This window comes from Chiloscyllium plagiosum, unplaced genomic scaffold (assembly GCF_037043375.1).
Source record: "Chiloscyllium plagiosum isolate Xiang-an unplaced genomic scaffold, Cpla_swu_hap1 HiC_scaffold_34, whole genome shotgun sequence".
Classification (NCBI taxonomy): domain Eukaryota; kingdom Metazoa; phylum Chordata; class Chondrichthyes; order Orectolobiformes; family Hemiscylliidae; genus Chiloscyllium; species Chiloscyllium plagiosum.
This window is the reverse complement of record NW_028270172.1, coordinates 12,019,010-12,034,137: the sequence shown is the minus strand read 5'-3', so window position 1 is coordinate 12,034,137 and position 15,128 is coordinate 12,019,010. Positions and strand designations below refer to the sequence as shown.

The window sequence follows — 15,128 nt, the reverse complement described above, 5'->3', positions numbered from 1 at the left end:
TCATCCATATACAATGTGTTTTAAAACTCCACTTCGAAATATATATGAATTGTTTCCTTTTACCTGATGCATATTGGAATTAATTTTGAATTTTCTCCTAACTTTTTTTGTCTTTTGCATTAAATGTAGTCTTTAATGGAGCATTTAGAGACAGAAAAAGAACGAACTCAAAAACTTGCTTCGCAACTTCAACAAGACATTGAAAATAACTCTAAGTAAGATATTTTTATACCTCAGTATACAGACTGCAAGCTATAAAGAAAAAATCTTTCTACTGGCAATTTGTTTTGTGTTAATTGTTGTTTTTTTTTAAATGTGCCCAAGCTGATGATGATTTTATTGTGATATGGGGGCCTGCACCAAATTGAAGAATCCAGTGCAGGATTGGTATGGTATCTGGCAGATCGTTTTGTTGTTGTCAGTGTTCAGGCAGCTTCTGCAGCTGCAGTTTCCTTTGGGCACACTTGGATATTGCAAATTTTACTAAGATGGTCCTCAACTTGCTGGACTAAATTTCTGAACTTATCTTCATGTGGGCTAATCAGTCATAGTATTTTCCAAGCGAGGTGATCTTTAATGCAGATATCTGTAAAACTCTTTTTTAAGGGTGTCTTTTAGTATTGTTTGTACTGACTGAAATAACACCATAGAGTATCCTGTCGTTAAATCATCCTTTTTTTTCCCCACGTGGAGAGTCCTTGGCAGTAATCCAGCTCTCTGAGCCAGCTCTGAATGAATAGATTAGATTAGATTAGATTAGATTACATTACATTACATTACAGTGTGGAAACAGGCCCTTCGGCCCAACAAGTCCACACCGAACTGCCGAAGCGTAACCCACCCATACCCCTACATTTACCCCTTACCTAACACTACGGGCAATTTAGCATGGCCAATTCACCTGACCTGCACATCTTTTGGACTGTGGGAGGAAACCGGAGCATCCGGAGGAAACCCACGCAGACACGGGGAGAACGTGCAAACTCCACACAGTCAGTTGCCTGAGGCGGGAATTGAACCCGGGTGTCTGGCGCTGTGAGACAGCAGTGCTAACCACTGTGCCACCGTGCCGCCAGAATAGAACCTCTGACATTCCTGTTTTTTTTATTTAATAAACAATTACAAAACCATTTACAAAAAACAGTTAACATTTAAACCGTATACAAGAGACAGCAATTTTACAAGGGAGAGGAGCAGCAAAACCTGGCCCCAGACCATTCCTGTTTATATCTGTCAGCCAAAGCTCTCTGACTCTTCCACATTAAGAGTCCCAATATGGGAGCTCATTCTGAGGTTCACCTGGCTGACCTTGTTATAACCACTAAACTGACAGTGTTAATTATTTGTCCTGATGCAGTTCACCACTGCAGATCTGTTTGAGAATTCTATATTTATCCAAGTAAGAGACTTGACTCTAATGTTGAACTTTTAATTTTATTTCTTTATTTTTCTACTTTATACCTAACATTTTGTTACTAGCTATCTTTGTACCTAGGATAGCATTAGGAATGACAACTATGCACACTATTCACACTACTCCTGTATCCTGGTACTTGAATACACAAAACACTAAAACTTAATTTTAATCCTAATTGACCTGAATATATAAATTGAACTTTCTGGATTGTAATCATAACTCTTTTGAGCCCTGCATGATAGAAAACCTTGTGGTTTATGATTTTGTCCTGCTTCTGAATTTTCACAATGGACCCCTGGTATCTTTTAATGTTCTAGAGCTTTGTGCTTAGAACAGATCCAGGATTCTGCACCATCCACATGTCTAAAACAGCATAGCATTAAGCATGCATTTCTCTATTTAAAACAAGGTTGACGTGAATGTGAGCCACAAAGAATGCAGGTAGTTGCTTAGCTTGTGCAATTGTTTGCTTTGTTCTTAGTCCATGTATTCTTCAGTCATGTAATTCACATTTTCTGGTGCTGCCTTCTCTTTCTATTGGGTTGTAGAAAATTGGAGAAGAGCAAAGATTTGATACTTTCACTATGCATTTGCATTATGTATTCTGACAACTTATTAACTTTAAACAACATACTTATCAAACTTTGATAACATACTGAGGTATAGATACATAATACATTTCTAGTGGGTACATGTATAGGCCAAATTGTGCTGGAGAAGCCATTTTAACTGGGTTATTAAAAGTTATATTAAATATTTTGCTTCTTTCAATAAGGTATTATTGTTTTGACAATAGCCGTTCTGAACTGTGACTTTGTTTATTTTTCATTAATTCACATTAATGTATCTTTTATGTAGGGAGCTTTTAAAGGCTTTAGATGAAAACGATCTGCTGAAACACCAGTTATCTGGTCTGATGTTGAAGACTGAACAACAGGTAAATATGATTCTAAGAAGATCTGAATAGAAACTGAGCATATCATTTTTGAAATTTTATCAGTCTCTTTCACTTTTGTGCAGGGTCCAATATCCTAGATTTGCTACTGTACTATTATGTAACTTCAACTTCTGTTTTTGGTTTTATTGCTTCTATATTTCCAGCATCCTTTCTAGCATCTTGACTGCGACCATGGCTGAGTTCTATTAACTAGCATAAATTGGAAATTAAACCTGCAATCTTTCTACAGTATTCAGATTCCTACTAGTTAAATTACTGGGAAGCAATCTTCCTACTTGTGGCATTTAACTGGCTGGGGGAAAATACAGGTTTTGAGCATAAACGGACACAGTTCTTGGTCAAAGATGGTCGTTGTCAAATGAAAACAAATTGAGAAAAGCAGAGACCACTTTCCCAGCCATTTCATTCAATTGACAAGATTTGCAATCCAAGAATAAAAGGACATCCAGACAACCAGGATTGTTTAAATAATTTTTGAAAAGCCTTCTAGCTGATATGGCTGTCTGGCATTAGAAAATATCTAAAGACACAATTAGATCATTCTCGGGAACTTTTTGGACTGAATCCAAAAAAAGTACTACAATATGCATCTGAGTGTTTTTTTTTAACAAGGATCGTTTTTCAACTCGTTACTGGTGATTGTTGCTTCCTGATATACCCTAATGTATGTCTAGTAAATTGTAATAGAGTAGCTCAGAAATTAACTCTTGGATCTTTCTAAAGTTGCCCTTCTGTCCTAACCTTAGCCATAGATTTATAGTAATTACAAATTTCTTGAGATATTTGTTTGTCCCACTTGTATGCACCCTTTCCTGGAGGGTATCTTTGGGTACATCTGCAGTTCTGTGCTTTGTGCTTCGCCTAAAGGTTCATTTGGTTGTATTCCTTCTTTCCCAGGTTCTCTGTCTTGACTTCTGCTCAAATTTTAAGAGTGAGGGAAGCCTGAACTGGGTGGTATTTAAACTCATTTTCAGTTTTCTGAAAAATCTGGGTTTTAAAAAAATAAAATGTTGAGAAATTCCCAAGAGCAAGCAGTTTCCTTTCCTATTACTCTGACAAGTTTAGCCAGTGAACATTGCAAACTTGATTTCAGTTTACTTTTGTTATCCAAGCCAGGGTTTCAGCAGGGGCTTTGAAAAATTAATTTTAGTGGACCATTTAGCATGTTCTGTTGGGGTGGAGGGTTTTGTACAATTATTGGACAGTGTCATCTGTATTTGTTAACGTGACATCAAATAAGAGATTTAACAAATAAGAATCCAGAAGTGGAATCCATATGTTTTCTCTGTTAAAATAAAAATCCATTTAAGTCACTTTACTTTTGCACTTAAAGGTGATTTATTCTCATACATGTAATCCTCCTTATGAGACCAGAGGCATGTCAATATAACATGAGCGTTAGTGCTGTAATTGGTACAAGACTGTTTATTTGTGTTGCAACACTAGGGGGAGCATTTGCTGTATATGTGCAAATTCAGTAAATATCTCCTGTGATTATCATTTGCAACTAGACATTCAAAATTAAGAATTCGTACTCAATCTGAAACCTGATTTAGGGAGCAAATTAAAATAGTAATATGTTAGGATTGATTGTTCCCCACAATGTTCAGCTCATTTGTCAGTTAGTATTAGATTACTTACAGTGTGGAAACAGGCCCTTCGGCCCAACAAATCCACACTGAGGTGCCGAAGCACAACCCACCCAGACCCATTCCCCTACGTTTACCTCTGCCCCTAACACTATGGACAGTTTTAACATGGCCAATTCACCTAACCTGCACATTTTTGGACTGTGGGAGGAAACCGGAACACCCAGAAGAAACACGGGGAGAATATGCAAACTCCACACAGTCAGTCACCTGAGGCGGGAATTGAACCCGGGTCTCTGGCGCTGTGAGGCAGTCGTGCTAACCACTGTGCCGCCCATTCTTAAAATTCTCATTCAAAATACATTTAGGTAGTGCTTTTAAAAGCAGATACTATCAAAACTATTTATACTCTTCTACAAATTAACATAACATATCCTTCAATAAATAAACATTTCTGAGTAAAAGCTGTGAGGACCCAGTATGTGATTTCATTCCATGACTTGACCTTATTAACTACTGACTGAACTAAGTTAGAATGGCTTCCACAAAGCCTTTGCAACTTGCCTTAAAAAATCTGCTTAATCTGGGAATCGCTATTTCTATTTTGTATATTTGCAATGTGTTGTGAATTCAACAAGTTTATCTCCAATTCTAAAGCTGAAATCTGAAGTGGCTTATACTTCTGTCCTTGATACCTTTCCAATAGGTGGCAAGAGGTGTGGTACTGTTATATTTTTTGGATAATTTCTGGATTTATGAATATTGTCTTTTACATGGCTTTTTAAGGCTACGGAACTGAAAAATAAGGAGCAGAGCCTGGATGATGCAAAAAAGACAATCGCTGATCGAGAGAAGAAGAATGCTGCTGACCAGGTATGAGAAGCAACCTGAAAAGCAATAGCATTTTTGCCTCCTAATCCAAAAAGAAACCTTATCCAATGCTCTGTCCTCCATCTGTTTATGGAATTAAAATCTGGTGAACTTTTCTTCGAAGGAAACAATGAATATGATGCACTGATTTGGCCCCCATCTATTTCACAGCCTAATTAATATTTATTTGAGTATTGCTGATAAAACAAACAGTTTGTTGAAGCTTTTCCTCTTGCACCTGTCAGATAATTTGCAAGAATGTAATGTAGAGGGTTGCCAATTTCACACTCTGAGAAGAGAGTGCTATGTTGTTGAAAATTTAATCAAAATTTGACAGTTAGCTGTCAGTCATCATTGACTGATGTATTCTTCTTGGCAGTGCCTTTACTAAACAGAGTCCATTGCCATAGTGTACCTTTTTTTTTCTGTTAGTTTTCTCCTCCATTTTCTAAAAACACACTCTCTCCAGTAAAAGTTTATCGCAGTAAAGTTTGATCCGATACTCTTGTACTGACAACTGCAGTTTCAATCATGCTAGTGGATAATGGTCAAAGGTCCTTTCCTTTCCACACTACCTATGCTGAGAGCTAATCCAACATAGCACAGCATGCAAGATTAGAAATTTCCTAGCCTGCTTTACTTAGTTACTTGTTAGCATAATCTGTTGTAGCATTTGAGTGGTCTCGAGTGCCTCACTTCTGTTGTGGGCAAAGTCTTAGAGAGAATTGTAAGGGATAGGATTTATGAACATCTGGATAGGAATAATGTGATCAAGGATAGTCAGCATGGTTTTGTGAAGGGCAGGTCGTGCCTCACAAACCTTATTGAATTCTTTGAGAAGGTGACTAAGGAGGTGGACCAGGGTAAAGATGTGGTGTATATGGATTTTAGTAAGGTGTTTGATAACGTTCCCATGGGAGGCTACTGCAAAAAATACGGAGGTATGGCATTGAGGGTGAGTTGGAGGTTTGGATTAGGAATTGGCTGGCTGGAAGAAGACAGAGGGTAGTAGTTGATGGTAAAGGTTCATCTTGGAGTGCAGTTACTAGCGGTGTTCCGCAAGGATCTGTTTTGGGACCATTGCTGTTTGTCATTTTTATAAATGACCTGGAGGAGGGGCTAGAAGGTTGGGTGAGCAAGTTTGCAGATGATACGAAAGTGGAGTTGTTGACAGTGAGGTAGGATGTGTCAGGTTACAGTGGGATATAGATAAGCTGCAGAGCTGGGCAGAAAGGTGGCAAATGGAGTTCAATGTAGGTAAGTGTGAGGTGATTCACTTTGGTAAGAGTAACAAAAAGATGGGGTACTGGGCTAATGGTCGGATACTTGGTAGTGTGGATGAGCAGAGGGATCTTGGTGTCCATGTACACAGATCTCTGAAAGTTGCCACCCAGGTAAATAGTGCGGTGAGGAAGGCATATGGCGTACTGGCTTTTATTGGTAGAGGAATTGAGTTCCGGAGTCCTGAGGTCATGTTGCAGTTGTATAAGACTCTGGTGCGGCTGCATCTGGAGTATTGTGTGCAGTTTTGGTCGCCATACTATAGGAAGGATGTGGAGGCACTGGAACGGGTGCAGAGGAGGTTTACCAGGATGTTGCCTGGTATGGTAGGAAGATCGTATGAGGAAAGCTGAGGCACTTGGGGCTGTTTTCATTGGAGAAAAGAAGGTTTAGGGGTGACTTGATAGAGGTGTACAAGATGATTAGGGGTTTAGATAGGGTTGACCATAAGAACCTTTTTCCACATATGGAGTCAGCTATTACGAAGGGGCATAGCTTTAAATTAAGGGGTGGTAGGTATAGGACAGATGTTAGGGGTAGATTCTTTACTCAGCGAGTCGTGAGTTCATGGAATGCCCTGCCAGTAGCAGTGGTGGACTCTCCCTCTTTATGGGCATTTAAACGGGCATTGGATAGGCATATGGAGGATAGTGGGCTCGTGTCGGTTTGGTGGGCTTGGATCGGCGCAACATCGAGGGCCAAAGGGCTTGTACTGCGCTTTATTTTTCCATCTATCGACACATGGCTTTCTTACTTTAAACTCAAAATACTTTTGAATCTGTTTTTAAATAAAAAGATTTGTTATGTATACTGAATCCATTACCTTTTAAAAGAATTGATTTTCTCTAAGAATTAGTCAAGCAATTATTCCAGTATGAGTCATTTTAATTTTGAAAATCCTTTGAAAAGTGTGATTATTTAACATTACATTAGCTATTTTGATAAGCATGGAATCTGCACAAGTATGTATAACTGAGTCGGATGTTGTTGCAACAGATGTTCAAATTTGATAGACCTTATGGGTTATTCTTTATGCATCTTTGCTTATCTTTATATTATAGTAAACTGTCCGAGGCTGCAGCTCATCCACTGCTCTAAATTGCAAATGAGGATAAAATCCTACCAAGTTGCACTGCGACATCTTGTACCCAAGTTGTTTCCAGGACAGTTGAATTTTCAAGTGTAGTTTAATTAATATATCATGTACTTTGAAATTTGCAAAGAAATTTGAAGGCAGAACTGTATGTAGTTGCTAGATTTTCTGCAGACTTGTGCCTAATACTTTAAGCACACTGAGAAGTTGTATGCTATAAAAATACAAGTTTTAGTTGTTGGAGCTTGTGGAGTGAAAAGAAGCATCTGCAGCATTGTTCAGTCCAGAAGTAAGGATATTGTACGCAAGCGCGCACTTTAACCACTAAAATGTTTTAAGAGGATCCTTTTGGGACCTGAAATTTAACTTGTTACGTGATCAGACCAATCTTGTGAAACCTCCCTGTGGCTTTAGGTATTTCTGGCCATTAATTTTAAAAAATTAATGGTATGACTTCTGATACTGTATGAACATAAATTTACATTTATAGCATATATTGATAGTATATAGTTATATTTCTCAACTTTATTTAAAACTGCTAGTTTATTCATCTGTGCATTAGTTACCATTGTATAGCCACTCATCTAGCTATCACTGTATGCTTGGACTAAACATGTTAAAGGTGATCCTTTACTGGAAAATGTTGGCGGTGTCTTTTGGATAACATGGAAAATGAGATTCTCGGACTAAAATCCAAACATTTTCTGGTGTACTTTGAGGATATATCTGGGTTTTTAAAAATATATCTTTTTCACATAGTGCTAGCTGCACCCAAAGCCTGAATTAACTGAAACCAGGCAAATTGAAAAAGACCCAAGTTCGACATGTTGGAATGAGAGTTGAAAACTCCATGGTTTCTTGTTCAGCAACTAATAGTTGGCAGTAATGCTGAAAGTTAAGCACTTGCAACTGATGAGTCATCCATAGCCTTTTCTGAAGTATTAGAATTTACTAATTTCAGAATTTCTTTTCATAGGAAGTAGTAACAGTCCTGATGAATCAAATACAGGAAATGAGAGTTTCATGTAGTCAGAAAACAGAAGCTGTATCTCACTTGACTCAAGAATTGGAGGATATCAAGGTGAGTTAAATTACAGGCTGTAGTATGAATTCATCTGAATCTTTCTGTAACTCCAGATTTTTAGCATTATTGGCGATGTAAAGCTAGCGCTATAAACTGAACTCCTATGACTTTTAACAGAGTGATTAACTATACCTAGCAGCATGCCTCCATGTTGCATTGCCGCTGAATCACTGTGCTTTGGAAATGGATATTGAATATGGATTTTAACTTTGCTGTAGCACACTTTAAGTGCAAAATAAAAACCGACTACTTCCCTCCCAAAAATGGGTTGAAAGTATTTCTAGGATATCTCTCAGTTTTTATGCATCACCTCAGGATCATCCCAAATTTGGATACCACCCTGGGAAGTTGCATTGAGGTAATTGCTCTTTTCATAGAAATTTATAGAAATCAAAGCACTGTAGGCAGCTAATCAGCAAATAAACCTACGCTTTGCTAACCCTTCAAACTAAATTGCTAATTATAATTTATTTTTCTTTGTCTTTTCCCTATAATTTATGATGTGGAGGTGCCTGTATTAGACTGGAGTGGACAAAGTCACAACTCATACCACACTGGATTATAGTCCAACAGATTTATTTAAAATCACAAGTTTTTGTGTCTACAGCCTGGATAACAAGTTTTTGCAGGTGATCAAAAGTGCCAAACGGTGTGAGTAAGGTGTCAACAGCTGAATAGCAAATGAAGGGATGATTTTACACAGAACAGTTTGGTGGGGCTACATGTAGTGCGATATGAACCCAAGATCATGGTTGAGGCTGTCCTCACGGGTATAGGACTTGGTTATCAGTTTCTGCTCAATGATTCTGTGTTGCTGTGTATCTAGAAGCCCACCTTACTGAAGACTGGAGGCGGAATGTCCTTGACCACTAAAGTGGTCCCTCCCAGCCTCCAATCTTTGGTTAAGCATACTCCAAGGCAGCCTTCGAGATACACAACGACACAGAATCACTGGTAGCCAAGTTCTGTACTGATGAGGATGGCCTCAACCATGATCTTGGGTTCATGCCGCGCTACATGTAACCCCATCATACTGTTCTATGCAAAATCTACCTTAATGATCTGTTATGACACTATCACATAACTTATCTCACTATCTTAATAAATTTGTACAGTTTTGTTACTTTGGATAAACCCTCATTATGCAACTCTTATATCTATCCTGTTCTTCCAGCCATTTGGTTTGTCTCAAGCGCTATCTTTTAAAATTTTTTTGGTGTAATTATCTGTCTGCCTTAATTAATTGGATCATAGGTCATCCCTTCACTTGCTATTCAGCTGTTAATACTTTAATCACACCATTTGACACTTTGATCACCTGCAAAGACTTGTTATTCAGCCTGTCAACCCTCCACTCACACTGTCTGTAGTTATCTTTTTGGCACTCTTAATAACCTGAATTATCCTGCCATTATCTCTGTGCGTATCGAATCTGTGCCTATATGTTTCCCTCCATTTCACCTGACGAAACAGCAGCGCTCTGAAAGCTTGTTGTTTTCAAATAAACCTGTTGGACTATAATCTGGTGTCTTGTGACTTCTGACCCTATAATCCAAGTCAGATTTCGACTCTATCCAATTTTCTATTCAGTGTAGTTGCTGTATAACTAATCACCTGATTTTATTTTCTAATAAAAGTATTCTAATTTCCTTCTTTATCCTTCTAGTGATCTTAACACTGTCTCCTTATTATTGATTTGCTAAATAGATATCCTGTATATCTTCCATAATTTTCAAACTCTACAAACCTTTCTTCATGATAAGATCGCTCATTATTTGAGATGTTAAATAAACAGTAAATAATCAATTACACTATTTTGCATTGAACTCATGATTTGAATTATTCGTCCAGCATAATTCGTCCACCATAGCCATTTACAGTGCCAAAATACATCATGACAAGTTGCAACATTCATTGTCATGTATCTGGTCATTTATGCCTCGCAGAAGGAAATAAACTTCCCACAAATTAACAGGTTAGCCATTTCATACAATCTCCGCAGTGCAGAAAGAGGCCATTTGGCCCATAGGGTCTGCACCAACCCTCTGAAGAGCATCCCATCCAGACCCTTCCCATAACCTTGTATTTACCATGGCTAATCCACCTAATGTGTACATCTTTGGACTGAGAGGAAGTCGCAGCGTCTGGTTGAAACCCATGCAGACATGGGGAGAATGTGCAAACTTCTCTCAGACAGTCACCCAAGGTTAGAATCGAACCTAGGTCCCAGGTGCTGTGAAGCAATACCACCATTCATTTACTGATCTGAGAGCTCTGATTGTGTACTGTAGTGTTGCCCTCAGAGACAGTGACAATTTTCCTCCTTTGACATGAGAAACTGTGGTCTTCTAAGATTTTATTGACACATGTTTAATTAACAATGTTTATTGTGCACTCATGCCCACGTGTATCTGTGTTAAAATTCCTTAAACCTTTTTTTAATGGAGCACTTGTTCCTAGCAAGTAAAAAATACTTCACCTTTTTTATATGGTTTGAAAGAAACTTCAAAAAGCTATTGTGTTAACTTGCAGCATGATGTAGACCCAAAGATCTCTGGTTTCAGTGGGCTTGCTGAGCAATAGAATCCGAGTGTTTTTTCTTGAGAATTGTAGTTAGGAATTTCACTAGTGCTCTTATGATGTGAAGTAAATTGACAGCAAGTTTTAAATTTCAGTTTTGCTTTGATAATAAATACTCAAATGGTAATATTTTCTGTTACGGCTTCAGTTAAAGTACAATGCTGCTCTGGTTGCTAAGGAGGAAAACAAAGCCTCTATTGAAAGAAAGGAGAAAGAAATCTTGGAGATGAAAGAGGTTGTAGAGAGAAAGGAGAATTCATGCAATGTGCAGGTGAGACCATAAAATTTAATACTCTTCAGATTTTTACGCATAACTTTTTGTTTTGTTGGATTAACCAGGAGGCATTGAATTATTCTAATCCTTTTCTTAATTCATTCATAAGATGTCATTATCACTGATGACGCCAGCATTTGTTTCCCAGATTTAGTTGTCTTTGAATTGAGTGTCTTGCTATTTCAGTGAACAGTTAAAAGTTGATCACGTTGCTGTGGGACTGGAGTCAAATATAGGCCAGGCCAAATAGGGATGGCAGATTTCCTTTCCCAAAGAACATGAGTGAATCAGAGAGGTTTTTATGACAATCAATAATTTCATGGTCACGTTACTGAGAATAACTGATAGGTTCACCTGGTGTGTAGAGATACCCACAATGTTGTTAGAAAGGTACTTCCAGGATTTTGACCTAGGGTTGGTGAAGGGATGGTGATATAGTTCCAAGTCAGAATGGTGTGTGACTTGTAAGGGAATTTGCAGATGTTGGTGTTCCCATGCTTCTGCTGTCTATGTCCTAGTAGGTAATAAGGATCACTAGTTGTCAAAGGAGCCTCTGAGTTATTGCATCTTATAGATGGCCCATAGTGCTGCTACTGTATGTCAATGGTGAAGGTGAATATTAGAAGTGAATAGTGGGATATCAGTCAAGCAGGCTGTTTTGTCCTGGATGGTGTTGAGCTGCTTGAATGTTGTTGGAACTACACTCATCCAGGGCTGGAGGATTTGAACTATCGAGAGGGGCTGAATAGGCTGGGGCTATTTTCCCTGGAGCATCTGAGGCTGAGGGGTGACCATATAGAGGTTTATAAAACATTATGGGGATTGTTAGACTGAATATCTAAAGTTTTTTCCCTCAGAGTGGGGGAATTCAAAACTAAAGAGCATAGGTTTAAGGTGAGAGGGTACAGATATAAAGGGACCTAAGAGGCAACTTTTTCATGCAGAGGGAAAGAGCTGCCAGAGGAAGTGGTGGAGGCTGGTACAATTACAACATTTTAAAAGGCATCGGGATGTGTAGATGAATATGTAGGGTTTATAGGGAAATGGGCCAAGTGCTGGCAAATGGGACTAGATTAATTTAGGATATCTGGTTCATGAAGAGCGTGGCTAGGATAAATAGGCAAAGTCTTTTCCCTGGGGTGGAGGAGTCCAGAACTAGAGGGCATAGGTTTAGGGTGAGTGGGGAAAGATATAAAGGAGACCTAAGAGGCAACTTTTTCATGCAGAGGGTGGTGTGTGTATAGAATGAGCTGCTAGAGGAATTGGTGAAGGCTGGTATAATTACAACATTTAAAAGGCATCTGGATGTCTATATGAATAGGAAGGGTTTAGAGGGACACGGGTCAAATGCTGGCAAATGGGACTAGATTAGGTTAGGATATATGTTCGACATTGACAAGTTGGACTGAAGGGTCTGTTTCTGTGCTGTACAACTCTGACTCTAAGTAGACAGCATTCCATCACACTCCTGACTTGAGCCTTCTAGAAAGTGGCCAGGCTTTGGGGAGTCAGAAGGTAAGTTGCTTGCTACATAAGTTTAACAAACTCATCAAGCAGGCGCAGACTCATTTGAACACCAGTTAACACTGGAATTTGACCACAGAACACAGTGCTTCATATTTTACAGCTGAAGCTAGCATATTTACATACAATTACTACACAAAAATGTTTAAACAGTAACAAATTCAGCCAGGTAGACTTCATAGAATGAGGTCCCTGATTGGACTAGATTAACAGCCCCAACCAGGGAGTCCTGGCTGACAGATATAAATAGGAGTCTCAGAGGTTCTGTTCACTCCGAGTTGGATCAGTGTCAAGGATTCTCCACACGTAAATATAGAGTGACTTGGTGATGAGATACTCTCCTCAGTGGTGGCAAGAGAAAACCATGTGGTGACAAGAGAAAATCACGTGCTCCTAAAGAAATTGGATCGCATAGTCATCTTTGAGTTGGGGTAAGCATTTCTGGCATCATACTGCTATTTGGCAAGCTTGACTGGTTTGATCCTGCCGTCGAAGACTAGACCCAGTATGTGAGAAGAATGTTTCAGTGTCAGGGCAAATGACATTGGGACAGATGACAATCAACAAATCATTCTCCTCACAGCTTGTGGAACTGCAGCTTTTTCAGTTATTAGGAACCCAACTTTCCCTGAGGCAAACTTTTCAAGAGTTGACAGATTTAGTTAAGGAGTATTATGAACCCGAGCCTCTTCTGATTCTGAAACACCATCAGTTTAACTTGGCAATTGAAAAACCAGGCAAAACTATATCGGGATTTTTGACTGAAGTGACTGGCAGAGGCTTGTACATAAGAACTAGGAGCAGGAGTAGACCATCTGGTCCTTCGAGCCTGCTCCGCCATTCAATAAGATTATGGCTGATCTTTTCATGGCGACAACTCCACTTACCCGCCCTCTTACCGTAATCCTTTAATTCCTTTATCGTTCAAATAAAATCTATCTTAGCTTTTAAAATGTTCACTGAAGTAGCGTCAACTATTTCACTGGGCAGGGAATTCTATAGATTTACAATCCTCTGAGTAAAGAAGTTTCTTCTCAATTCAGTCCCAAATCTGCTCCCCTAATTTTGAGTTTATGCCCTCTTGTCCTAGTGTCACCTGCCAGTGAAATCTTATCAATTCCCTTCATAATTTTATATGTTCAAGTTCCTCCCTCACTCTTCGAAATTCCAATGAATATAATCCCAGTCTACTTGGTGTCTCCTTATAAACTAACTGCCTCAACTCTAGAATCAACTAGTGAACCTCCTGTACAGCCCCTCCTGTGCCAGTACATCCTTTCTCATGTAAGGAGACCAAAGCTGCACATAGTACTCCAGGTGTGGCCTCAGCAGCACTCTATACAGCTGCAACATAACCTCCCTGCTTTAAAACTCTATCCCTTTAGCAATGAAGGACAAAATGTATTTGCCTTCCTAATTACCTGTTGTACCTGCAGGCCAACCTTCTGTGGTTCATGCACAAGGACACCCAGGTCCCTCTGCGTAGCAGCATTTATTAACATTGTATTCCATCTGCCCGACCCTTGTCCACTCACTTAAAGTAACTATGTTCATCTGCAAATTTTCATTGTTCTCTGCACACTTTTGCTGTGCCTCTCATCTTAGTGTCACCTGCAAACTTTGACACACTACACATAATCCCCAACTCCAAATCATCTATATAAATTGTGAATAATTATGGTCCTAACACTGATCCCTCAGGCACACCACTGGTTACTGATTGCCAACCAGAATAGAACTTATTTATCCCAACTCTTTGTTTCCTGTTAGTCAACTAATCCTCTATCCATGCTAATACTTTACACGTAATGTCATGCATCTTTGTCTTATGCAGCAGCCTCTTCTGTGGCACCTTGTCGAAGGTCTTTTGGAAATCTAGGCACACCACATTTTGTGACTTGGGTTTAAACCATAATGAGATGCTGAGAGACCATTCGGTATGTGGGATTAATGATATAATTGTGCAGAAGCACCTACTAGCTGAAGCTGAACTAGAATTCAACAGACATCGCACCTGGTTTTATCAGAAAAGAATGCAGCAAGTGGAGCATGAGTGCAGGGTATTCCAATGGATATTGCCACTCTTAGCTTGGAGAACACCACTTGGGTGAAAGCAATTGCCTTCAGGACATATCCTGAACAGAGGGACTTTAGGTCAGACCACTGCAAAACCCCAAAACAAAGCCAAGTCTCGGCAAAACTGTTAAAAGTTTCTTCAGGATCCTGGTCGGCAAGCCATTGTAGTTCCTATTGGTGTGTGGACTTGAGACAGCAAAAGACTCCCACTAGACCTAAACTGAATAAGAGATTTCATAGGCCAGTATCAAGGAGCGTGCACACCCCAGAAATTTCACGTACGTTTGAGTTGGAACAGTTGAATTTCTTAGCAATATCCAAATCCGGACAATCAAAATAAATATCTGGTTAAATGGTCACCCGGTTCAATACTGGTACAGCC

General features: G+C 39.1%; 1 protein-coding gene across 2 annotated transcripts in view; it reads left to right on the top strand.

Annotated features, from left to right (window-relative positions):
* The window catches only part of kif15 (kinesin family member 15), a 72,693-nt gene that overhangs the window by 37,361 nt on the left and 20,204 nt on the right, over positions 1 to 15,128 (top strand). For both annotated transcript variants that reach the window (XM_043719564.2, XM_043719563.2), the window contains exons 22-26: positions 130 to 215; positions 2,276 to 2,354; positions 4,751 to 4,837; positions 8,185 to 8,289; positions 11,021 to 11,143. In XM_043719564.2, the coding sequence (XP_043575499.1) occupies positions 130 to 215; positions 2,276 to 2,354; positions 4,751 to 4,837; positions 8,185 to 8,289; positions 11,021 to 11,143 (480 nt within the window). The remainder of the gene's footprint in view (positions 1 to 129; positions 216 to 2,275; positions 2,355 to 4,750; positions 4,838 to 8,184; positions 8,290 to 11,020; positions 11,144 to 15,128) is intronic.